This window comes from Trichechus manatus, unplaced genomic scaffold (assembly GCF_000243295.1).
Source record: "Trichechus manatus latirostris isolate Lorelei unplaced genomic scaffold, TriManLat1.0 scaffold00053, whole genome shotgun sequence".
Taxonomy (NCBI): Eukaryota; Metazoa; Chordata; class Mammalia; order Sirenia; family Trichechidae; genus Trichechus; species Trichechus manatus.
In genome coordinates this window covers 12504334-12529470 of record NW_004443989.1, presented here as the reverse complement: position 1 = coordinate 12529470, position 25137 = coordinate 12504334, and the positions used below count along the sequence as shown (strand labels likewise).

General features: G+C 58.1%; 4 protein-coding genes across 5 annotated transcripts in view; 2 read left to right on the top strand and 2 right to left on the bottom strand.

The window, feature by feature from the left end:
• Positions 1-6: 6 nt before the first annotated feature.
• Positions 7-10242, top strand: VPS9D1 (VPS9 domain containing 1). The gene is made up of 15 exons (XM_023732589.1): positions 7-109; positions 1549-1624; positions 2475-2567; positions 2671-2833; positions 4218-4329; positions 4418-4480; positions 4836-4888; positions 5005-5092; positions 5267-5352; positions 5768-6240; positions 7089-7218; positions 7496-7704; positions 8138-8222; positions 8877-8981; positions 9342-10242. Exons 1-15 carry the CDS (start codon positions 11-13, stop codon positions 9433-9435), a joined length of 1929 nt encoding a protein of 642 aa, XP_023588357.1. The 5' UTR covers positions 7-10; the 3' UTR covers positions 9436-10242.
• A 1301-nt stretch (positions 10243-11543) lies between these two features.
• SPATA2L (spermatogenesis associated 2 like) lies at positions 11544-14190 on the top strand. The gene is made up of 2 exons (XM_004377813.2): positions 11544-12447; positions 13385-14190. Exons 1-2 carry the CDS (start codon positions 12145-12147, stop codon positions 14165-14167), a joined length of 1086 nt encoding a protein of 361 aa, XP_004377870.1. The 5' UTR covers positions 11544-12144; the 3' UTR covers positions 14168-14190.
• Positions 14191-15345: 1155 nt separating this feature from the next.
• Positions 15346-21814, bottom strand: CDK10 (cyclin dependent kinase 10). 2 transcript variants are annotated; one of them, XM_004377812.2, is made up of 13 exons: positions 21694-21810; positions 19839-19911; positions 18996-19067; positions 18772-18874; positions 18502-18583; positions 18086-18153; positions 17525-17577; positions 17325-17394; positions 16838-16897; positions 16443-16566; positions 16147-16286; positions 15817-15869; positions 15346-15576 (listed from the first exon to the last, which is right to left on the bottom strand). In XM_004377812.2, the coding sequence occupies exons 1-13, from the start codon at positions 21778-21780 to the stop codon at positions 15482-15484; spliced, it is 1080 nt and encodes a 359-aa protein (XP_004377869.1). In that variant the 5' UTR covers positions 21781-21810; the 3' UTR covers positions 15346-15481. The 2 variants fall into 2 exon arrangements, with proteins under 2 accessions (XP_004377869.1, XP_023588284.1); XM_023732516.1 differs by having other exon boundaries at positions 16147-16566; positions 18502-18874; positions 21732-21814.
• Positions 21815-23136: 1322 nt separating this feature from the next.
• The window catches only part of SPATA33 (spermatogenesis associated 33), a 5709-nt gene continuing 3708 nt past the window's right edge, over positions 23137-25137 (bottom strand). Inside the window, exon 3 of the mRNA XM_023732519.1 lies at positions 23137-24540. Coding sequence (XP_023588287.1) covers positions 24332-24540 — 209 coding nt within the window. The 3' untranslated portion in view covers positions 23137-24331. The remainder of the gene's footprint in view (positions 24541-25137) is intronic.

The window sequence follows — 25137 nt, the reverse complement described above, 5'->3', positions numbered from 1 at the left end:
GCCCCCCGCCATGGCCGCTGCGGCCGGGGACGGCGCGGTGAAGCCGCTGCAGAGCGCTATGAAGCTGGCCAACGGGGCCATCGAGCTGGACACCGGCAACCGACCGCGGGTGAGGCGAGGCGGGGCGGGGTCCCGCGGAGCTTAGCCCCCCGGGCGGGGGGCGGTCGCGGCGGCGGCCTGGAGGGACGCCGAACTGCTGCAAGCTGGGTGGGCAGAGCCAGGCGGCAGGGGTTGCTCTCGGCCCCGCCCGGACTCGGACACTTGGGGGCGCCCACGCCTGTCGCGGGGGTAAGAAGGCTGGGCCGGGCGGGGCTCAGGTCTCGCTCTGCTGTGCGACCTTGGACAGCTCACCGCCTCTCCGGGGCTCAGGGTTCCCGTCAGTTCAGTGAGCCGGGGAATCAGAGCTGAGGTCGTATTTGTAGAGGGGATTCAGAAGTGTTGTGAACTAACCCCCTACAATTTTGTGCGTGTGCTTCCTTTTCTGGCGGAGAGTCTGTAGATTTAATCAGATTCCCAAAGGGGACCGAATCCAGAAAAGGTTAACTGCCAGCCCAGTAGTGCTGCTTTGGCTGTTCTGTGTTTCCAGCCGCCTTCAGGGCCTGTTTGGAAGGAAATGCAGGAGGTGGGGAGGGTGGCTTGTTCCTGAGATTGGGAGCTGACTCTCAGGGTGGGGACCAGGTAGAAAAGCCGGCTGGGTCACACCAGACTGCCCAGGGAAAGGTAGAGGCTGTGCCTGACTAAGAAAAAATCCTTGTTTCTGAATCCTGCTGCTTCTCCCACGTTTTTTCTAGAACACCAGGTGCCCCCACAAGTCAGAAACCCTGTCCAGAATCCACCCTGGTCTTATCTCTGAGGAGCAGACTTAAAGATGGGTGACTTGATAACTGGAATGCCAAAAAAAAAAAGACAAAAACCCATCACACCATGGTTCTTAATGCCCTGAGTAGCAGAGAGTGTTCAGCACTAGTGTTCTGACTCCTGTGTGCCAAGGAAGTATTCACCCTGGGGATCAGGAAACAGATTTCCCAAAACCTAAGGCAGGAAGTGATTCTAAGATTTGCAACATCACCCCCTCTTTAACGTCCCAGGAAATACTATTTTAAAGCCACTGAATGAATGGCCCCTGAGTCATGACACAGGAAGAAAAACTATTGCATAGAGAGTGAAAAGTGAGAGCAACTGCTGAGGTTGCTCCCAGCCCTACTCTGCCAGAGAGAAACCCGGTGAAAGGAGGACTGGTGTCCAGCTGGTCTCGGCACTCAGTGCCTGCCACAGACTTAGAGGGAGGAAGTGCTTTGACGTTGTTTGCAGGCGCTGACATCTTTTCCTTCAAGTCTTAGAGAGCCAGAATACTATCGGATTAGGCCACTGCATGATTACCAGCCAACTACTGCAGACTAGATGTCTCCAGTGTATCTCACGATAAGCAGGTGCTGCTGTTTCTGCGGCTCCAGGCATTGCATTTTCCTGGAATGGCGCCAGGTAGGCACGATGAACTCATTCGCCTCTGTGGGCTTGACTCCTGCCATTTCTCTTTTCTGGGCACAGGAGGCATATACAGAATACCTGAGGAGCATCCACTACATCTCCCAGGTCCTGCTGGAAGAAGCGGAAATGATCAAAGGTATGGCTCTCAGCCTCGCAACTCCTCCCCATGCTGGGCTAATCATGGGAACTTAGCCCTTACTGGGTCCCAGGCCTGGACATCTCCTGCCAGCATGATCATTAGCAGAAGGTGGATCAATGGTACTCAGCAAGCACCGGTTGCCATAGCATGATGCAGGGCCAGAAGGGACGGGTGCTGTGGGCAAGAGGATGGAGAGTGGGGGTGAGGTATCATGGGAAGGGTCACAGAAGCACCCCTGAGAGAGATGACACTGAACCCACGAAGGGATGGAGTGAGCCGTGCCAAGGTCTGGAGAGAGCATTCCTAGCAGAGGGATGTGCAAAGGCCCTGAGGTGGGAGTGGGTGGTGTATTTGTGGAAGACAAGTGGAGACGGAAGAGGTGCAGTTAGGGTTGGGTGGGTCGTGCAGAGCTCTGTGCACCTTGGGGTGGAACTGGAGTCATTCTGATGTGAGGAAAAGGCCATGAAGCACTTTGAGCAGTGAGCAGGAAGGCAGGTCCATGTGCAGACACAGCAATAGGGTGCTGAGAAATGAGGCTGTTCCCTCAGCATGTCTTTATTTATGAAATGATACAGCAGTTGTATGACCCATCTTACACAGGGTGGTAGGGTGCAGGTGAAGCACTCAGTGAGGAATAAAGAAAGGCCCTGTTTAGGTAGAGAACTCCAAAGGTCCACTTCCAGTGAGTGAAAGAAAGTCAGTCAGATGCTGACCTGGCCCAGCCTAGAATCTGCCTCAGAATCAAGAGGTAAACCCAGCTTCCCCATGCCTTGTTTTCACTTCAGCAAGACTCTGATTAGCATTCAAGCCGAAGGTAACTGGCCTTTTTTGTCTCCTGCTCCCCCAGAAGCTGGGGAGATAGTACCCCCAGACACCTCGAAGATGCTGAAGCTGGCTGAGCAATGTTTGGAGAGGGCCCAATCAACTGCTGCCAAGCTAGGTGGGTCTCCAACAGCAGGAGGTTTCCTGGGTATGCCCATGTCTGTGTCTCCTTGTGGAATGTGGGGCCACCCTACTGAACTCTGGCTATGTATGGCTTACAGGGAAGCCATGCCTGAAGCCAGCCAAACCTGTGACTGCTGCAGTCCCCTCACCGACCAGCCGACACCGCCGAGTGTATTCAGATGAAGGGGGCAAGCTCTCTCCTTTTCTACCCCCTGAGATCTTCCAGAAGCTTCAGATGGTGGAGTCGCAAAACTCTAAGAAGTAAGATGGGGCAAAATGGGGTGTAGCCTGAGCCTGGGGATTGGGATTAGAGGCCAGGCAATGTGAGTTGACCGTGGTAAATTTAGTCAAAATAGGTCCCAGAATGGGAATACCCTCGTGCCTGGCAGAAGCAAAGGCAAAACCTACTTGGAGAAAGATACCTTCCTCTTTCATAAAATTGAGTGACACACAGTCAAAAATAACCAAACAGGAGGAAACAAACTATGAGGGAATGACCACAGAAACAGACCTGCAAAGTCTCCATATATTGACATAATCAGACACAAATTATAAAGCAATTATGTTTTCTATATCTAGAGAAAACAATAAACTATAAAATCTGGAACAAGAAAACATAAAATCTGACGAAGGAAATAAAAAACCAAGTAGGACTTCTAGAAATGAAAAGTGCAACTGAAGTTATTTAAAAATAACTGGAAATAATTTTTTTTTTTTCCAGTAGAAATCTACCAAAAAACAAAAAACAGAGTGGATAAGTTTATAACAGCAGAGCAGACATAGCTGAAAAGAGAATTAGTGAATTGGAAGAAAGGTCAAAGACACCCAGAATGCTTTTATAAAAGAAAAATAAAATACAGATAGAAAATACGAAAGAGAGATGGCAGGTCTAACGTAAGTTTACTGGTGTTCCAGAAGAAGAGAAAGAAAATGGCAGAGAGTCATTATTTTGAAGAGGTAATTGTGGACAGTTTTCTAGAATTGATGAAAGATACCAAGACACAGATGTAAGAAGCCCAGTGAATCCCAAGTAGGACAAACATGGAGGACCTGCTCTTCTTGGCCCTGCTGTGGCCAGGTCTCCGGGCTCTTCAGGAGGTTCCTCCTGGCCCCTCAGTGACCTCATCTCTGCATCACTGCAGGGGAGGCCAGGCACAATACTTCCATCCCAGGAAACACTTCCCTCCTCAGTCTCGTTTCCCCTCAGCCTACCCTCTATCCCCCTGAAAAGAAGAAGACATATGTAGGACTGAAAGTTTTCTCTGTAGAGTGGCTGTTGGTCACTGTCATCGAATACACATGGTTCTCACTTTCATGTGTTGCCAACTAATCTAGTTGTCTGGCTCACATGGTACGTTTAAAGAATTCCATTTAGTTGCCAAACATGTATACCTTGTTTTGCATAGAAGTCCAGGGTTTAGCTTCTTTTGAAAAGAAGTCCTGGTAATACCAAGCCCACATTTTGGCAGGGCAGCAGTCACCCCCCAAACTTCTCCCCTTGTTCACATTGCCTCCACTGCCCCTCCACTCACCACTACCTCACCTTCTGGTCTCAGAACCAGGTAGGGGTGAGTGGGGGGCTCATCGGGACACCAAAGCACTCCTGGGTTTCCTGGGGATAGACAGCAGCTGTCACCATTTCCAGGGAGCTGACACCACTGGAGGAGGCCTCCCTGCAGAACCAGAAGCTGAAGGCTGCTTATGAGGCCCGTATGGCCCGTCTGGACCCCAGCCAGGCTGTACAGAAGACATCCCTCGTGAGCAGGGCCTAGGGAGGGCCTGGGAATGGAGGGGGCAGCAGGGGGAGGGGACAGGAGTGGCCTTATGAGCTCCTTCCCTTGCTAGACCCTGTCCCTTCAGCGGCAGATGATGGAGAACCTGGTGATCGCCAAAGCTCGGGAGGAGACGGCACCCTTTTTGCATGTCCTCGGTGTCCTGCGGGGACATCCAGAGTACAGCCTTGGGGGGGAGGGCGGACAGCAGTATGGGTGCTAGGTTGTCAGTGAGCAGAGCTTTGGAGAGATGTTCTTCCCCCTCAGTGCTTTCATCTACCCATGTCCTCCTGGCCTCACATAGGCTGCCCCTTCCCTCAGAAGCTTTCCTAGGAACAGCCCCCTCCAAGTGGGTGTCCGCCCTCCTCCCAGCCACTGAGCCCCTGTGTCCAGTGCACCCTCCTTGACCCCATGGGTGCTCAGTGCAGGTGTGCACAGTGGAGGAGGGTTGTGGTGGATCAGCAGCGATGGCTCCTTGACTCTGTATCCAGCTCCAGAGGAAGATGGAGGAGCGCCGGCTGCGACTACAGGAGGCAGCCAACAGGTAAATCCCTCACACCCCCATCTCCCAACAGGTGTGTCCACTTCCCTCAGGGCAGCTGTGGGGATGAGGTCTGGCCCTGTGTGCCCAGCCCTGGCCTCTCTCTCTCCCTCCTCCAGGAGGTTCTGCAGCCAGGTTGCCCTGAGCCCGGAGGAGCGGGAGCAGCGGGCCCTCTACACTGCCATCCTTGAATACGAGCAGGACCATGTGAGTCACGCACAGCTTGGAGTGAGCAGGGCAGAGCCAGAGCCAGGAGTCCCCCAGACCCTCCGGGGTCGGGATTCTCCAAGAGGCTTCCCTACACCCTGGGAAATGTGTCCACAGTGAGGCGGGGCGTCTTTCTGTGGGCGCTGTGCGCCCGCCAAGCCCCCTGTCCTGCAGGACTGGCCAAAGCTCTGGAGGGCCAAGCTCAAGAGGAACCCAGGGGACCTGTCGCTTGTGACCAGCCTAGTTTCCCACCTCCTCAGGTATCGGGGCCCCAGGCACCTGTGATACGACCCGCAGAGCCCCCAACCACTGGCCTTAGGGGACCACAGGAAAGGGGTTAGAAAGGAAGTGAGTAATAGATGTTAGAAGGAAATCGAGTAAGAAAGGTTAGAAGGAAAGCAAGTAATGGAGGTCTGGCAGCTCAAATGTAACCCAGAGTGGGTGGGACAGGCAGTGTTTGCAACATTTACCAGCAGGAAGTAAGACAGGATTTCTCTTCAGTACTTCCTAGTGTTGCAGCTTTGTAGAGGGCTAGGTGTCTCAGATGAGGGCCCAGGCTCAAGGAGATGAGGCCCCTGGCGGGGCTGGGGCAGGGGGTGTGAGCCCTCTTTCCCACCCACCGCCCCGCGCTGCCCCGGCTCTGCAGCAGCTCACCAACCCGCTCCTCCCCTGCAGCCTTCCCGACCACCCCATCTCGCAGCTCCTGCGGAAGCTTCAGGGCACAGTGTACGGCGCGCTGTACCCGGTGGTGAGCAGAGCCGCGCAGAGTGCCGCGCCGGCCCCCGGCTGCTGCTCTCTGCCCTCGGATGCCGATGGGCCAGTGGTCCCCGGGAGCCGGCGGCTGCGCGCCTCCCAGAGCCTCCACTGTGTGTTGTGCCCCCCAGAGCCGGCTCCGCAGCCGCAGGACGGGCCCCCTGACAGAGGAGTGGTCGGCAGCCCAGTGGGGCCTCCCTCGCCCTTGGGGGATGCCGCGTCCCATTTGCGGGACAAGGACAGCTCCTTCGAGGACCTGGAACAGTTCTTGGCTATGTCCGAGAGGTGGGGCCTGGGGCCCGGGGGGCGGTCCGAGGCACAGAACCCCGGAGCTAAGAGGGAACCGTTGCTGGAGCAGCTGAAGAGCACAGTAAAGGACATCCACAACGCCATCGGTGGGAGCAGGGGCGGGACATGGGCAAGGCGGGCAGAGCCTGGGCCAAGGGGTGGGCGGAGCAGGGGCGGGGCCGACCCGGACTTCCTGGGCCTGGCTCACTGCCTGGGCCCTGGGGCAATGGGACGAGTGGGATACTTGTCCTGGGCCTTGGGATGGGTGGGAGGGTGGTGGGGGGCAGCTCTCGCCAGGATGGCAGCAGCCAGGTCCAGCCATGGCTTGTACGAACCAGCCTGATCCAGGCGACGTTTAGGTCCACTGGGCCTTGGGAACGTTGAATGCAGCAGTGGACCCAGAAAGGATGGGTTCGGGGTGGTAGGTGATCAAGGGGTAAAGGGCTCCATGGTTTTCTGAGAGCTAGGGAGGAGAGGCCTTCACTCAGGCGTTGTGTCTGTGCTGTCTACACTCTAAGGGGCCAGGGTGGGACCCCCACGGTCCAGCTTCAGAAACCTCATCTGCAGTACCAGGGGCAGGCCCTTTCTGAACGAAGCAGTCCTCCCTCCCCTTCCCCAGACCTGGTCTCAGCAGTAGCACAGGAAGCAGAGGCAGCTGGAGCCGGGTCTCAGGTACCCTCTCCAGACCCCAGGCCACGGGGACACAGAAAGGCCAAGGGGGCAGAGGGTAGGTTTGAAGGTGATCAGAGGGGAGGGAGGACCAGGTCAAGCCCCTTCCCCGCAGAGCCAGCCAGGGGGGCAGGACCCAGGAGGAGGGCACCTTCACTCTGACGTTGAGCGTTCCAGAGAGATGGTGGTGCATCTGGAGCTGTAGGCTGCTCTGGGAGCCACTGGGGCAGTGCTGTCAGGTCCCAGCTGTCCCCATAACCATGTCTACCCCACTCTCCTACCACAGACAGGCTACTGTCACTGACCCTTCTGGCCTTCGAAGGCCTGAACACGGCTGCTGCCAAGGACCGCTGCCTGGCATGCATGGAGGAGGCCTTCTTCTCCCCGCTGTGGGCCCCACTACTGGCTCTGTACAGGTGGGCCCAACCAGCGCCCGCTCCGCTGGTCTCTCCCAGCCCACGGGGTCTCCTCCGTGACTGGGCCCCTGCAGAGGATTGCAACTCCACCCTGCTGTACTCCTGTGTTTGCAGTGGCATCCCTTCCTCCCATGATGGGGTCCTGGGAGCACCTGGGGCCATTTGCTGGGGACACACCACTGCTTTCCTAGCTGAAGCCCTGCCCTGGCAACCGTGCCCTCCATCCCTGGGCTGGAGCCCTGGGCTGGGGGCTGAGCTGAGCCTCTCTCTGCCCCAGGAGTGTGCATCGAGCCCGGGAGGTTGCCCTGAGCAGGAGCATGGAACTCTACAGGAATATGGCCGCCACGGCTCTCGGTGTCCCCACCAAGCTCCTCCCCCAGGACCCTGAGGCCCAGGGTGCAGGCGCCTACCCCTACCATGCTGCAGTCCAGGAGCTGGGGCTGCTGGTCCTAGAGAGCTGCCCCCAGAAAAAGTTGGAGTGCATCGGTGAGGGGTGGGGCAGGGAGGTCCCTGAGGTTACCTGAGCCTCAGCCCTCCGAGCTGCAGACCCTTCTCCTGCTGTCAAGTGTGTGTGGGGGGCGGGGCGGGGGCAACTATCCACCGGACATGGGAGGTGTGAAAGTGATACCCACGCAGGGATCTCCAGCCCTACACATCAGGAGGGGCTGGCCCACATTGTGGGCGTGGCTGGGCAAAGGGGTCCCCTGTACCACCTGCTGGGCCAAGAGAAGGCCATAGATTGGGAGTCGGGCCTCTCCACTCAACTACCCACCACAGCCCCACGGGCCCCTGAAGTACTCCCATCATGCCCCCACCCCAGTGGTTCAAGCAGCCCCACCCAGCCCTCCCTGCTGTATCCTCTTGCACCCCCTGCCCCAGCCTCCTCCCCCAAGTTCTCACCCGAGGCCTGTGTCTGCAGTGCGAGCCCTGAGGGTCATCTGTGCATGTGCAGAGGACTGCTGCCGGGCCCAGGAGACCAGTGCCCCGCCTGGTGCTGCCGCCATGTGAGTGAGGGGGGTGGCAAGGACCCAGTCCTGCTTCTCCTGGTTGAGCTTCACAGAGCTGTCCGCCCCATCTCTGCTGCCAGGACCCAGAGCTCAGAGAGGGCAGGGGCAGGGAGCCCAGCAGAATGCACTGCTGCCCCTCTGGGCAGGGCTGGGTCAGTGCCTCTCAGCTTGGGCCCCCTGGCAAATCTGGTGAAATTCAGGGTCGCCTCAGAAGAACGTTCTCAGACTCGTGTGTGTGGGTAGATGGCGGGTATAACAAAGATCCTCTGGACCATCCCCACCTCGGGTCTGCTTTCCCCAAGGGGGCTCATGGCCTCTCCCACTCTTCCCAGAGGCTGTGGTCTGGCGTCCCTGCAGGGGTCACTCACGCCCACCCAGCAAGGGTTCTGCTGCCTGGGCTGGGTGAGTGACTGTCACCCCAGTCTCCTGCCCGGACCGGTGTGTGAGGAGGCGGCCCTCGCCTCCTCCCATCCAGACCTGCGATCCTGTGCGCCTCAGGCGGGCCCCTTCTAGCAGCCTGTGGCTCCATCCTTGAGAATGGCAAGCCCATCCTCGCAAGGCTGTTGTGAGGGTCACACAGGCCACAGACAAAAGGGGCATTGGAGGGGGAGTCGCTGGGAGCCCCTAGCCAATTGTGGCTGTGCCTGACAGCGGCGCCGATGACCTGCTGCCCATCCTGTCCTTCGTGGTGCTGCGGAGTGGCCTCCCCCAGCTGGTGTCAGAGTGCGCAGCCCTCGAGGAATTCGTCCACGAGGGGTAGGAGCCCGGGGCAGGGCAAGGCACTGGGTGCTGGGGGGGCACGTGGTGGGAGGCACCAGTCTGCCACACAGGACAGCCTTGCCTACATGCTCCCCAGGCGTAAACCAGGTGGTTGACCCCATCCCGCTGTCCCTCGTTCAGCACTCCCTGAACAGCATCTGCAAAGGGAGTGGGCTGTCTGGGGAAGGGAGCGTTGTCCCAGTGAGGGCTCTGCAGGGTTCACATCCAGTGCCTCCCTTGGGATTATGAGGTGCGCACATTGCCCTAGGAGCCATGGCAGGATCAGTAGACGGAGAACAGCTCTGGGGTGGCCTCATGGTCCCTCCATGAGCATGCCCTCTGATTGACCCCTCGCAGGTACCTGATTGGAGAGGAGGGCTACTGCCTGACCTCGCTGCAGAGCGCCCTGAGCTACGTGGAGCTGCTGCCCCGGGGGGCCCTCGGGAAGTAGCCGGGTGCACCCCAGGCCCCTGCTGCCTCCCTGCACTCGAGCCAACCTTCCCAGGAGCTTCCACTCTGCCAGGGGTCGGATGGCAGGTGGTTGTGGTTGGGGCTGTCCAGTCCCCTCCCCCTCCCTAGCCCAACACCTGCCCTGGGGCTCCACCTATGACAGTGTGGGGCTGCGAGCAGCACCCGGGAACTAGGCCCTTCTCTCTCCCACCCTGGCTCTGAGAGGTTATATGGAGGGATCCTGGAGCACCCAGGGGCCCACCTGCTCAGCCCATGAGCGTCAGGCCAGGCCTGGGCCAGACCAGTCAAGCCCCTGTGGTGGCATGCACTGCCAGGTATCAGGACAGAGAAGGGACTCTCCTGTCCCACCCATGACAGTCTCCACTCCCCTGAGCCAGTTTCTTATTGGAGCCAAGAACCAGAGCCTTCAAAGCAGCCTAGAGGCCGGGCCTCAAGGCCCTTGAGACTGAGCTGTTTATTTATTGGACACTGACTACTCTCCCCGAGGCCCCAGGTCTCCATCCTGTCCTGGGGCTTGAGCCTCACACCCACCCAGGCCAGGACAGCCGACACCCATCCTCACTTGGGCCGCGCGAGCCTGAGTGTCCGAGTGAGCCTGAGTGTTCACAGTGCCCCCTCTGTTACGTGCTCCCATAGGGCTGGGCAGGGGGACACTGACCTGGCCGAGAATAAAGAGGTCACTGCTGTCGTCACCCTGCCTAGCTCACTCTGCCCCATGCTATACTCTGGGCAGGCCAGGCAGGCACAGCCACCCCTTCTGACCACCAAAGAGGCAAAAAGGCAGCCTGGGCAGAGGAGGTGGTGAAGGGTTTGAGCTTCATGCCTGCCTGCCCTCCCTGACCATCTGAACTGGAGCAGGAGCCTCCTGGTAGACATGATCTGGGGGCCTGGGACATGCCTCCCCCACCCCTGGCCCACAGTGGGTGGGGAAGGGATGGGGCCGAGGTTAGAGGTCTTCACTGGACAGGACCTGAAAGCCCCAGAGCACTGGCCCTGAAGGGCTCTCAGGAGTCATTGTCCCACAGATGGGGAAGCTGAGGTCCAGTTTCCCTGAGAGCATGCACTTGGGATCAGGGACCCTAGGTGTAGCTCCAGCCTCAGACCCCGACTGCTGGGCCACCCCTCAGTCCTGAGAAATGGTGGCATGTGGTCACCTGGAGAGGAGAAAGCAGGCCCCTTGGAAGGGCAGCCATGATACACACACCCCAGTCGAGGGTAGCATGGACGGCGGGCCTGGCAGGGCAGGAGGGATCCTGGACATCTAGGCCCTTCCCCTGGAGTGGGGTGTGGCAGGGCACTGAGAGAGGGTCCAAATATTGAGAGGCTCAGGCCTCACACCTGGCTGGCGGGGGCAGTGTTCGTGTTTCCTTGGGGAGAGAGGCCGACGGAGAATACCAGGAGTTAGTGAATGCTCTGGGGTAGGCCGTTGCCAGCTCTCTGCAAGTAATAACTCATTTAGCACCGACAAGAAGCCCATAAGGAAACTGAAGCAGTACCTTCTCCAGACCACACCCTGGTGGGTGATAGGAGGAGTGGGGTCTCGGTTTGAGCCCCGCAAGTAGCACAGGAGCTCGCGTCTCTGAGGCAGTTGTCCATGGGCAAGAGCCTCCATGGCGTGGGGCCGGGCCAGAGGTCCTCCTGACAAAACCCTCCCCATTGCCCCATCTGCCCAGCGAAGACCAGTAACAACAGGCTGGCACCGCCCGCCTTGCTGTGCACTCCCCGCAGTTTTCCGATCTCTCGCAGCAGCGAAATTCACTTGGAAGCGGTCTACAGATCCACGGGAAGCTGGCTTGCTTCTGCCTCTCGCCCCTCCCCTTTTCCGGCCAATCAACGTTCGGGCGTGCGGCAGGCTCCGCCCACACCCGAAGCTGGCCCCGCCCCGCGCCCGCCCTCCTCTTCTCCGGCCAATTACCGTGCGGGTGTGCCGCCCGCCCCTCCCACGCCCGGGTTTCCGGTGGGGACAAGGCGACGCGAACTCAGGTAGAGGTAGCGGTGCATCGCGCAGGTGCTCAGCGGGGCGGGGCTCCCGCGCTTCTCGACTTCACAAACCCTGCCCCGCGGCTTGGAAGCCCCGCCCCGCGGCGCGGGAACCCCGGCGGCCCTGCTAGCCTTCGTTGCCGACGGGCGGTACCCAAGTCCAGCCCCGCCCTTAACGTTACGGTCAGTGGGCGGAGCCGAACCCCAGCGGAAGAGCTCGGCTCGGGGCAGGCAGAGACTGAGCGTTCGCGATTCGGGAACAGGTAGCGCCGCTTCCCACGGGGCCCACAGCATGGCCGGGTGGGCGAGGGGTCTGTGGTGTGGAGCGGGGCTCAGCTGAGGGCCAGGACCTCCTGACTGGATGGCGCTGCACATGCAGAGGGGTGTGCTTCACATGCTTGCGGGGGCGGGGTCTCCAGGCTTAGGGTGCTGTGGGTACTAGGGGGTGCCTAGCCGGCAGGGCCAGGCGAAGGGCGCTGGTGGAAGCGGCTCTTATCTGGGAGACCCTGCAAGTGGCGGGCCGCTCTCTCTGACGTTTTCCCCAGAAGGTCCCGGGGGTGGGGTCTCCAAGCTGGAGGGCTCTGTAGATGCCGGGCGGGGTTTCTAGGCTGCAGGGATGACTTGCGGAAGCTGGACAGGGGAGGTGAGGAGTGTACACAGCTAGCGGAGCGAGGTCTCCAGCCCCTGACGCCCCTCCCCCCACCCCAGGATGGGCAGCACTTCACTGTCCGAGGACTATCGCCTGTGCCTGGAGCGCGAGCTGCGGCGCGGGCGCGCGGGCGTGTGCGGAGACCCCTCGCTGCGCGCCGTGCTCTGGCAGATCCTGGTGGAGGACTTCGACCTGCACGGGGCGCTCCAGGACGACGCGCTGGCGCTGCTCACCGATGGCCTGTGGGGCCGTGCCGACTTGGCGCCTGCGCTGCGCGGCCTGGCCCGCGCCTTCGAGCTGCTCGAGCTGGCCGCCGTGCACCTGTACCTGCTGCCCTGGAGAAAGGAGTTCACCACCATCAAGGTAGGGTATCCGAAGATGGGACCTCAGCTCCTGTCCCTGCCAGCTGCTGCAGGCCGTAGGAGGGGCCGCTCCTGTCAGGGCCAGGGGCTTGACTGGGCCTCACAGGACTCAGCCCAGGGACCGCGGGGCGTGTTGGGGCAGTGCCCCGTCGAGGCCCCCTGGGCACTGTCAGGGCTGGCAACATGGGGTGCGTGGAGGGCGAGCTTGAAAGCCTGCCTCCCGGGGTTTCTGCTCCTTAAAACTTGCATCAGTGCTCTCTCCGCAGCGCTGGTTGCCATATATGTCCTCGGACAAGCATAGGGGAACGACTTGAAGTCATCCTAATTCTAGGAAACAGTCAGAGCCTCATTGACAGAGGGAGACTGAGGTGGGGGGGAAACATCGGGCGGGGTGCAACCCCTATGAAATGGGGAGGAGCTGGAGGGGCACCTACACCCTGGAGGGAGCTGCCCCGGTGGCAGAAGGGGGCAGGTCGTCTGGTTCCCTGAGCTAGTTCAGAAGAGTAGGAAGGAGGTGATGTCACTGTGCACGTGGGCGAGGTACGCCTCCGCTGGTTGCCATGGCAGTAGCACCCTCTCTCTAGAGGTGAGATCTGGAGCCTGCTGCACTATGGGGACACCTGCTGGTCCAAGATTCTAGAAATTCATTCATTCAAAGCACATGCAGCCCTGAGCAGCACCAGCCCCATCCTGGGTACTGGGGCTGCAGAAACAAGCAGACAGGCCTGCCCTTGAGGGCTCAGGGGCTAGAGGCAGGCAGGCAGGAGAACGACCCATGGGCTTTGGTGTTGGGCAGGGGCTGATAGAGCTCTTGGTCATCCTCTTCCTAGTTGTGTGGCTTTGGGCAAATTACCCAATTTCTTTGAACATGCTTCCTCCACTGAAATGGGCCCAGCCTGTGGAAGGGGGACTGCTTGTGACCAGCCTCTCCCTTGCAGACCTTCTCTGGGGGCTACGTTCACGTGCTGAAGGGAGCGCTCTCTGAGGACCTCCTCACCAGGAGCTTCCAGAAGATGGGCTATGCGCCCAGGGACAACCACCGCCTCACGGTGACGGCACTGCCCCCTGCCTGCCAGCTGGTGCAGGTGGCCCTGGGCTGCTTCGCACTGCGCCTGGAGTGTGAGATCATGGGTGAGGTGCTGGCCCAGCTGGGCACCAGCCTGCTGCCAGCTGAGGCACTGCTGGCAGCAAGGCGGGCCAGCGGGGACGTGGCCTCCTGTGTGGCCTGGCTGCAGCAGCGGCTGGCCCGGGCCAAGGAGGCGCCACCTCTCCCCCACCATGGCTCCCCGGCGGTGTTTGGGTGCCCGCTGGACCTGTACCGGGACCTGGCAGAGGAAGAGGGCTCAGAGGAGGAGGCCAGCCTGTATGGGGGCCCTTCACCAGGTGCTGTCTCACCCCCCACGGAGTCAGCCTATGAGGCACCACTCTGGGAACAGAGTGCCCAGGTGTGGTGTGCAGGGGGCCCAGCCTGGGAGGCCCCTGTCAACAGCCTGCCCTACGGGGCCTTCGAGGAGGAACCTGAGCCAGCCCCTTTCTCGTTCCTCTCCCTGCGCCACGAGCTGGGCCGAACCTCGGACTTGGCTGGCCCCGAGGGCTTCCCAGCATACAGCTGCGTGCAGCCCAGTGTGCTGCAGCCATCTCTTGGCGAGCAACCACAGCGCACGTGGCTACCACGCTCGAGAGTGGACGCCCTGCTTGGTGCCCCACGGCCTGGGCCTTAGCGCAGCGGCAGCAATCACGACACTCCGGGAGATATGGAGCCGCGTGGTGCTTATCTGGGTGGTAGCCTGTGAAGGCTTGGCCTCCACCCACCCCCACCCATGGGAGAACTGTGCAGTGGTGCAGAGTGCTCCAGGTGCCCCAGGGTGGTCAGGGGCAGCCGACTAGTGGCAGGCCCCAGTGGGCCAGCCTGTCCTCAGCACCCAGACTCAGGCTGTGCATGCTGGGCAAAGAGGCCATCTGTCCCCACGGGAGGGTCTCTGGCCGCTTGTCCCCGCTGCTTTGCATGGCATTTCTACATCCCCACCTTCAGAATACCTCCCTGTAGCACTGTCCTTCCTACAGCTCAAGGTTCTAGGTGCTGCCTCCTTCCAGGTGTCCGTCAGGGACTAGTGGCCTTCTCCTGGCTCTGAGGCTGGAGGAATGGCCTCACTGGCCTTCCCACCCTGGCACACACATAGAAAGAAGGGCGGACACGAGGCCAAGGAGGGAGCGAAGTGCAGCCCCATCCCTGGACTGGCCCCTAGGATCTTCTCTGACAACCAGGCTGTGGGGTGGCAAGTAGGATGGGTGGGGATGCGGGCTGCAGCCCTTTGGGGCAGTCAGCTGGCTTCAGGGAGCAGGCGGGGCAGGTGCCTGTCCTCAGAGGCCCCAAACCGTGTCCTCTTCACCCAGTGCCCCGCCTCCCACCTCCTCTCCTTCCCAGTACTCAGGATGACCCCATCGACATCATGTGAATCTGAACCTTAAGTACATTAAACGAGTGACACTGCAGCCATTACAAAGCTTTTATCTCTGAGCCCCTCGGGTACAGGAGCTTGGTGTCCCTCCCGAAACCGGGCTCCCACAGCCTCTGTTGTAGTCCAGACCCTGCCCATCACCTTCCACACAGACCTAACCCCTCTGCCTTCCCACTCCAGGAGGTCCCCAGGGCTTCTTCCTGCCCCAGAAAGGGGTGACCGGGGACCCAAGAACAGTCTCTGAGGCTGTCGGTCCCAGGCCAGCGGCCAGCCACGGTTGCAGTCCCCCCCATGGGCATGGCCCCATGATGCATCCACACCAGCATTTCCACCTGAGACAGACAGCTGTTTTCCCAGAGGCGTTGCTGCTAGATGGTACCACCACAGCAGAGCTGTCCAGCTGGGCACCTTGGGGAGGGCAGGACTAGGCACAGCCACTTCCCAGCCTGGACCTCTTGTCCACACCTCAGGGCTGCAGGGGCTTTCCTGCTGCACTGAGGCCAAAGTCAGGGTGAAAACTGCTCCCTTCACCTGTTTAGCCCATTATGCTCAGAGATGGTCCTGGGCTCTGACCCATCAGAGCCTGCCACGCTTGCTTGGACCCTCAGCGGCGGAGGCAGCCCGCTTGTTGCGGTGGTGGGGGAAGGTGGGCATGAGCTCCGGCTCGCAGGCTGCAGGGAGAGGCCTGCTCAGCACCCAGGAGCTATGCACTTCCCCGACCCCAGAGATCTATCTGCCTGGGGGGCCCTCACCCCACCTGGACCAAGTGTGAGCTAGGAGCTGCCTGACTGTGCCTTGGGGACACGGAGTGCTACATAAGACTGTTGTCCCACCACCACCACCACCACCCCTTCCCAAAATAAAAGGCCACAGGCTGGGTGCTGTGCTAGGGCAGGGATAGGGGAACTCACGCAGGGGCTTCTCCTTGAAGTAGGAGCTCTCCAGGCAGTCCCCAGCAGTCGCCCTGGGGAGAGGGGGCCTCAGTGAAGAGCTTGTTTCCCTCACACCCTTGCTCACCTCTGAACTTTCTGGTTCTCAGCTCCATGGAGAGTAGGGCTGAGACAGAGAATAAACTCCCCAACACAGAAAGGTGGGGACAACATGGGACTGGGCAGGGTATGTGTGAGTGATGAGGGAGCATCTCACTGCTGAAGATTCAGTGTAAGGGGTCTTGGTAGGGCCCGGCCGAAGGAGCTGCCCGCCCTGTGCCATGCTCACACACTAGCTGGCTGGGTCAGCACCTCTTCTTGGGGTCATACATGAAGAGGAAATTGAGCAGGCGCAGCCCAGCCTCCGAGAGCCACGGGAACTTGTGCTTGAGGTTGTTGTAGGGCTGCTTCCTCAGGCTGTACTGGCTGGCTAGCGGCAGCTTCGAGAAGCCCTGGGGGTTGGGGAAGGCGGGGGCTGACAGTGGGCCCGGCAGCGGGTGGGCAGAGGAAGGGGTGGGCATCAGATGGGCCCGGCAGTGGGTGGAGGACCTGTATGGCAGGTAGACCCGACAGGTGGGGAAGGTGGGTGGACTGGCTCTGGTACCCACCGGCCAGATATTCTCGCTGGGCGTCCCCAACAGCTGCACAATAAGGTCAATCTGGTGGATCTCAGATGAGCCCGGGAGAAGCGGCTTGTGGGCCAGTAGCTCAGCCAGGACGCAGCCCACGGCCCTGGGCAGGAGAAACCAGGGCCTCACACACACACTCTCCACAGACACCCCACCCACTGACATGCCCGAAATGCCCTCCCAATACTGGGGGGCCAGAGGGCATAGGAGGAGATGGAATGGGACCCCCCCAACCCCAGGCAGTGACCTTGTGGGACCTCAGTGCTGGAGACCCAGAGTCACTAGGTTCTTCTACTTCTTGTCGGGTTAGGGAGCTAGAATCTAGCAAAAACCTGGCCATCACGTTGCCCCCACATTGGGGTCCCACTCCTTACCACATGTCAATACTGGTGGTCTGTGTGGGGGTTCCTAGCAGCAGCTCGGGGGCTCGGTACCTGCAGGAGAGAAGCCTACTTGTGTCCAGCACAGCCCAGGCCTCCGAGGGCACAGCAGCCCTGCCCCGACCTGTTTGCATATGTGGGCTAAAGGACACACGCTAGAGGATGGCTGCGTGGGGCCCCAGCCAACAGGAAAGCCGTACTCTCCGCCCAGTCAAGCTCTCCTTCTAAAACCATTAATGATAAATATTTATGGAAAGCTGCTGGTCTCCCCGAGATGGCCCACCACAGGGGCCTGTCTGGACCGGGCAGGTCTGGGATAGCAGGTGGCTTCCTCCCTTAGACGTCCTGGGAAGCTGTCCTGGGCCCAGAACAGCCCCTGAAGCTTGAAGACCCTCCCTTTGGAGCTTTAGCTGGACATCCCAAGCTGCCCCCCACCAGGCATGCCCAGTAGGAGGGCCACCGCACCTTCCATGGAACTCACCACAGGGTGACCACCTTAGGAGTCATTGGCTTTACAGGGACACCATAGGCCCGGGCCAACCCAAAGTCCGCTGTGACAGAGGCAGAAAAAAAGAATTTAGTTAGGGATCACGCCCAGGGCTAGCAACAGGTGCTAGGCTCGCTAAGCCACATGGGACCATCAAGGCAGCCCCATGGGAAAGTGGTAGGTATGGCACCCACCTGTCTTCACACAGCCCTTGTCTGTCATGAGCAGATTGGAGACCTTCAGGTCCCTGTGGGTAAGAAACAGCGAGCACCTGCTGAGAAGGGAGCCCCCACAGGAACGGCAGTGATGCCCCCTACACGTCAGATCAAACCCCCTACACGAAGGCAAACCTTTAAGGGGAGTGGCAAGTATGTGAGGTCACTTTACCGAGGAGACCCCCAGACACGAGTCCTAAAAGGCCTCCCACCTCAAAGACCTCCTCCCCCAGACTTGCTCTCCCCTCATCCAAGTGGCATATGCAACAAGGCCACTAGGAGGAACCCTTCGCTACAGGACTTCTTAGAGCCATGACTAGGTGGGCATTGTGACTCTCCTCAGGGAGACTGGTCTGTGGGACTCCTCGAAATGATTCGGTCCTGGATCCCCTCCTCATGGGGCAGTTAGATAACTTCCCACTGCATCATGACCATGCAACCACTCTTGTGGACAGCCCAGGCCACCTCACCCATATCACAGACGTGTCCCCACCCGCACAAGTGTCCCAGCAAGCCCCCTGGCCCTCCCATCAGGCCCACCTGTGGATGACAAAGTTCCTATGCAGGTACTGAAGGCCCCTGAGCACCTGCAGGGTGATGCACTTGACCTGTGGGGACAGGGGATGCCAGTCAGGGCAGGCCTGAGGGACATGGTCACAAGCCAACAGCACCAGCATTACCACGATGGCCTCAGGAACAGCTGTTTCCACGTCTGGCGTGGTTCGAGTGTACACTGAGCTCATCAGAGGCCCTGGCTTATGAGCAGTGAGGCCGGAGCACTCCTCACCACCATGCACCACCCCTTCCCCCCAGTCCATGAGCATGATGCCACTTTACTAGGCTTGCAGAGACACCGGAGACAGTGGGTGCCATGCTGGCACAAACATGCAGAGGAACCTTCCCCATCAGTAGGACCTGTGCAGGCCCCTCCTCACCCCCCAGCCACCACCACACACCTGGGCCTCTGAGAAGGGTGTCGGCATGTTCTCTAGGAGGCTGGCCAGATCCTGCTCACAGTAACCCATCACAAGGAAGATGCTGGAAGAAAAGGAGTGCATGCCACCTCCCACCCTGCCCTACATGGGCGAAGGGCCTTTCTAGGCTGAAGGGAGAGGAAGAAGTGGGCAGGGGGCATCTTGAGGCAGAGGGAGACCAGGAGGCTGGGGTAGGGTGGGGTTAGCAGGGGACCTGATGCAGAGCAGGGGCAGGAGTGTGGGGTAGCACACCTCTCCAGATGGTTTCCCACAACCACCTCCTTCAGCTCCACGATGTTGGGGTGGCGGAGGCGCAGGAGCAGTGTGATCTCCCGCAGACTACTGATAGGGATCCCTGCATGACAGCAGCCTTGGTGAGCGGCCTGTCAGCCCTCAGGGACCCTACTCCCGCACCTCCCAGGAGCTCTGCAAACACCCACTATGAGGGGCAGCCAGCCCCCATTGCCTCTACTTACCGTCCTTCTCCTTGTCCATCCGCACCTTCTTTAGGGCCACAACCTCATCCGTCTGGGTGTCCCGGGCCCGATCTGGAATGGAAGCACATCCATAGTAGAGATCAACCTGGTCCCAGTTATGAGCTCCCTCATGCCACACACAGCAGCCAGGCAAGGCAGAGCTCTGCCTATGCCAGCTCAGGGTCCACTTCTCTCTTTGGACAACCCTGACGCCCAGCGACACTTACGCCTCACTGGGCAACAGCATGCCCACCTCATGGCTGCATGCTCCCTTGGGCGTTTTCTGATTTGAGCTGGGTCCTGTACCCAGCTTTCTGCTTGCTTTCTGCACAGGAAGATGGCCTCTAGCTACTGAGAGGCATCTCATGACTAGCCCTCGTGCAGTCCTCCTCCTAGTCAGGATGCAGATCACTGCTCTGTGTTCTCTTGTACTACATTCTCACAGCAAAAATGCATCGTTTAGATAAAATAATCCTTGTATACAAAGATGGCTCCCCAAAGCCTTGTGCTGATTTGTTCCAAATGCCTGGCAGGATGAGACGCACCAATGTCGTGGATGCTTTGGGAAGTCCTATGCTTTGTCGATGTGACAGTCACCTACACTCTGTGGTCAACATGAGCAACGCTGACATTAACAACTGACACGTTTTTCAGACATGCTGTAAAGTGTGTAGTAACTCCACCCGGAAGTAAAGTTCACTCACACTCATGTGTGCCCTGCTTACAGAGGGAGGGCACGAACCCCCTTCCAGCTCAACCACAGCTGTTGCTGCTGCAACACAGCCCCCGCCCCAGAGACATCAGACCCACGAGCTGCAGTTCTGGCCTGTTATAGCCACTCACACACGATGCCATAAGTGCCTTCTCCAATGCGGTTCAGCTTCTCAAACTCTTTCACGCTTCGGCATCGTCCCAGCTGAAAAAGAGAGATGTGCTGCCAGGGTGGTCTCTTGCAGCTAATAGAACAACTGTGGGTGGGTACTTTGCATGTCATTTGCACTGAGAAGCTCACTCATGACTTTGGCATGACCCCTCCTTTCCGTTCCATGGTCTAGATCTGCACTATCCAATATAGTGGCTACTGGCCACTTGTGGATACTTAAATTAAAATTAAAAATCCAACCCCTCAGTTGCACTAGCCACATTCAAGTGCTCAATAGCCATGTGTGGATCGTGGTGGCTATACTGGATGAGGCAGAAAACAGAATATTCCCACCATTGCAGAAAGTCTGTGGGAATTGCTAAGTTTTACTTCGGCAGATGGAAGAGGTCCAGGGCCTTCATGAAGTATTTACCACAGTGGAGACACTCCTGTGGGAGAGATTGCAAACTGTCCCACCAGCTGGTGGCCATATTTCTCAGCCTTCTTTGCAGCTAGGGGTGGCCATGGGACTAAATTATGGCCAATAAGATGGAAGCAGAGCAAAACCTGTGACTTCCACACCCAGGGAAGCTGGATGCCCTCGCTTCTCTCCAGCCTCGAGGCAGGCTGGGATTTGGATAAAGTGCAAGTAGAGCAGTAAAAGAGAAGGAGCACCCAACCCACCTTGTAAAAAACAGTTGCTGGTCTCTGAAGCGTTAGGGAAGAGAGAATTAGAGCCCTGTTCTATCTGAGCCACTGAATTTTGGGGTCTGAGAGCACATGCAGCAAAGCTCGAATTGTAAAAGTCCCATCTGGTCTCCTGCCTTTTTCTCACAGACCCTGCCCTTAGACCAGGTCACTTTCTGACACCAGGGGACCAAGTCCATGTTCTCACCTCAACCTCCCTTTCCTGCCTGAATTCCTCTCTTCACGTTCTCTCTCCAAGCAAGCTAAATTTTGTGATTCCTGCTCACACACTCTATTTCTCCGCTTCTGCAGCTCCCTGCATCTGGCACACCACTCCCCTCATCCCTACATCTAAATCCTGGCCACACCTCCTGGCTCAACAGAAATACCACCCTCTACAACTTTTTCCAAGAATTCCAGCTGGAAGCAATTTCTTTCTTCACAATCCCCCATACTTGTGTCTCAAGGCACCCACCACTGCACGCTGCACTGACCCTGTCTGGTGCCTTTAGTCCCCTCAGAGATCAAGGTCCCCACCACTCACTGCTTTCAGGGGACACGTGCTGCCTGACAGTGATGCTCAGTGATCAGCCCACGACCAAGTGTGGCTCCTGCCACCCATTCAGCCACAATCTGCTAATGAATGTCACTGAACAGTGAAGTGGCCTCTCTGAGCAACAGCAAGTAATGAAAACGCAAGCCAGAGCCAGAGTTCAAACTTCTGTCCCGGTGCAAGCTGTCTACCTTGGTGAAATGGCTCAACGCCCCAGAGTTTCACCTTCCTCATCTACAAAGGGGGCAGTAACGGTGCCTGCGGCAAACGGTGGCAGAGAGGACTCAATGACGGTAACCCCATGCAACGGAAGAACAAACGAAGCTGCCCAGTGAGAGGGCCCTGCTTTGTCCCACCCCACGCCAGGTGAAAGACTCCGCCCCTCCCACTCTTTCCTTGTGTATTTTCCCGAAAAGCGCGAGGAGTGCCCAGAACTGGGAGACTGGCGTCAGGTTCCCCGCCCACCGCGAAGAACTCTAGTACTGTCGTGCCGGAAACCGCGGCGTCGGAGCGCGACACCGAGAGCCCAAGCGCGCTTCCCCCCAGCCCTGCAGCCAGCGAGGACGGCAAGCTGCCCAAAAGGCTCCCCGTCGCACCCTGTGTTCCGGAGGCACAGTGAAGAAGCCTTTCTTACGGATGCACTTCAGACGGATCTGCTCGGACTCCGGCTCCGGCTCCCCCATGACCACTGCCCCTCTCGCTCCTATGTGCGCAGGCGCAGATGGGGTTCCCTCAGCGCAGGCGCACAACCCACTTCCGGGGCGTCCCCTCCTTAGCAACGGTTACCAACGGTCCGCCAGGGGAACCTCAGCTGGTAGAGTCGGCTCCGGCCTGTTTTAGCTTTAAGGACCCGCACCTAATCTGGTTGACGCGCCGAGTAAAAACGCTCAGAGGAAAAGGTCGAGGAAGTTGTGCGGGGTCTGGAGGCTGGTGGGAAGGGGTCTGACCCGACCCCCAGATCCACCGGAGCCTTTGATGGGCTTCGGGCTGTGCTTTAAAGCCCTCCCTTGGAGCAGAAGGCCTGGTACTGGGGAGGTGATGGCGGCCAGGGCATGGCTAATCAGTACGAGAGCAGGGCACATGCTCGAGGTGTTGAAAGAATTGGAAGGATGCCACGTGGGGCCAAGGAGTCACCCAACACCTGTGTCTGTGCTGGGCCTCGCGACACTCCTCTCAGGGACCCTACATTCTACCAGAGAGGCGGGCAATACACCAGGGAGATGACGTGAGGGTTGTACGTACTGAGGGAAAGTAGGGCAGGGGAGCGAATGGGATGTTAGAGGGGCTGCAGCTGTACGTAGGGACCGGGGAAGGCCTAGCTGTGGAGACACTAGGGAGAAAGCATCCTAGTCCTAGGGAGTGCAGGGCCTCAGTAGGCCAGTCTGGGCAGAGGAGGAATACGGTCCCCAAAGCCCTCGGACAGATCAAGACAGGCCTTGTAGTCCACTCTAAGGATTTTGGCTTTTGCTGTGGGTGGTGGGAGCCTTTAGGGGACTTTGAACAGAGGAGGGACATATTCTGGCTTGTGACTGGACAGAATTGCTCTGCCTGCTGTGTTGGGAACAGACTGAAAGGGCAAGGGATGGAACAGGGAGTCCACTGTGCAGGCAACCATCACCCTGCAGATGCTGTGTCTTGCTCCAGAACTGAGCCTCCTCTGTGGTTGTGGAAAAGGCAGACATGCCTGGCTTGGGTGCTAACAGGCCCCCTCAGTCACGGAGGAACTGGGGAGACCTTGGCAAGGAGGCTGCTGCCAACACCCAGGGAAGGCAGGGGAGGCAGGCAGAGGTGGCTCAGTTCTCTGGTAAATTGGGAGGCTGCCAGAGAGCAGCTCAAAAGGCCTGAGAGGCTCAGAGGGGCCTCTGGACATCTTTCCTCTGATTCTCAGATGGTCTTTCTAAGGGATGGAAGGTGGAGATGTTCCTGCTCAGGGTGGACAAGGTGAGGAAAGGTGTCCAGGAGCACAGGCCTGTCCAACTCCAGGTACTCAGGTTAATGGAAACCAGCTTTCAGTCAGAAACCTCCACCATTTAAAAAAATCAGGCTTCTGCCAAGCATTAACCCTGAACAGTTTAAAACTCATTTACACAGAACAATATTTAAACAATGTTATATCTTCATGCTTTTCTGATTTTGAAAAATTGTCAAAGTCATCACTTAGGTTATAGAACTATATATATGCATGTACGTGTGTATACATATGGGTATGTATGTATGCAGTGTGTACACATGTATACATTATGCGTGTGTGTACACGAGTATTTGTACTTATGTGTGTCTGTACTTATGTATCAGAAACTGCTCAGATACTGCCTAGAGCCGTAGAGACAGGCCCCAGGCCCCTCCCCTAGCTCCTCTGGGTTGAGTCCATAACCTTGGTGAACATGGCCACCCAGGGACTGTGCTGTCACCTGGGTCTGTTAGCCCACCAGATGTCAGCACCTAGGGCATACTGTGTAAAGCCTGCCTACCTGTCTATAAACAGGGAAGCTAAGCACACGGTCACAGACTAGACGGGTGAGCTCACTGACACCTGGAGCAGGCTTGAGCCTGACCCGAAGGCTGCTGGTGAGGATGAGGAGCATATCTAACAGCATTGGACTCAGGTACCCTAATGGCCCTCACCACCAGAGCCCTTGTGCACCAGCAAGGAAGACCGGAGTTGTTAGTTCAGTTCCCTCCTCCCAGACAGTGCTGATGCGCCACTTCCAAAGCTGCGCTACCCCGGACATACTGCACACTCCACATTCTTCATGTGGGTCAGGCCATAGTCAAGTTCAGAGCCCCTGGGCCTCTGTAAGGTGACTGCACTTCTCGTTCTGGAACATCACACCTTAAAGTTTGGGGACACCTCATTCACTGTAACTTCCAGCACTTACAACTACACTCTAAAGGGTCCAGGAAGAATGTGACCTGCCGACCGCGGGTCAGAGTGTGAGCTGCTGCCTGCTTATCCCTCTGCATAGTGGCCAAGGCTCAGGGACAGACTGACTGATTCACTGCTACCACAGTCCACTGTCGGGCAGGAGTCACTCCTGCTGCCCTCCGTCAGGCTGCACGCAGCTCTGGAACAGATGAGGTCGAGGTAGTCCCCGGGGCAGAAGCTGGTTCACTGTGGGGCAACTGCAGCTCCTCGAAAGGCAGGTGGCACTTCTGCCATTGTTACCGAGATGAAGCTGAGTCCAGTTCTCCTGCACTGCCGCGTGAGTAACAACAGGACTCCACAGCACGCGTTTATTCCCTGTCTTTTGAACTGTATGCGTCCACTGTGCTGGGGTTCCTGTGCCGGGCAAGGGGGCCCCAACCAGCATGCTCCTTGATGGTCTTCTGCTCTTTGATTTCCATGGAGCTGCAGCTGAGGAGAGTCTCGTTGGAGGGGCGTGTGATGACGATTTGTGGGATGGCAATTTTTTTCTTGCTTGACTTTGCAGGCTCAGGTTTCTCTAGAAGAGTGAAAACATCAGGATTTAGTAAGTGTGTGGAAAACATTTTTTTTGTACTGCGGACACCTGCTGTTTTATGGCAAAGTACAGGTATTAGCTGCATGGTTAGCAAGAAAAGCAGCAGGTAAGGCCGGAAGCAGCCAAGAACGCATACCAGAGCTAAATGGATTTCCAACTCAGTCACCAGGGTCATGAGTAACAGACAGCCTCTTTCAAGAAAGAAAGCAGAATAAACACATCCCCTGACTGCTGTGAGTGGCCAGCCAGCTTCAGAGGGGCAGATGGAGGAAGATGAGGGAACACGGGTAACGGCAGCATCAGCCAGAGATTCAGTGTTCAGATATGCAATTCCCAAAGGATTCTAATTCTGCTGAAAGCTCTTTGTACAGAACTTTATCTATCAGAGTGCTATAGAAATTGATACTAATGATAATGGCCACAGTATTTTTTTCTTAAACATTTTAAGGTTATAGGGAATGCCTAGGCTGTGTGAAAATGCCCAGTGTGTTGAATGTTAAATAAAGCACAAAAGCAAAAGAGCTCTGTCATGGTTTGAATTATGTCCCCCCAAAAATGTGTGTATCAATTTGGCTGGGC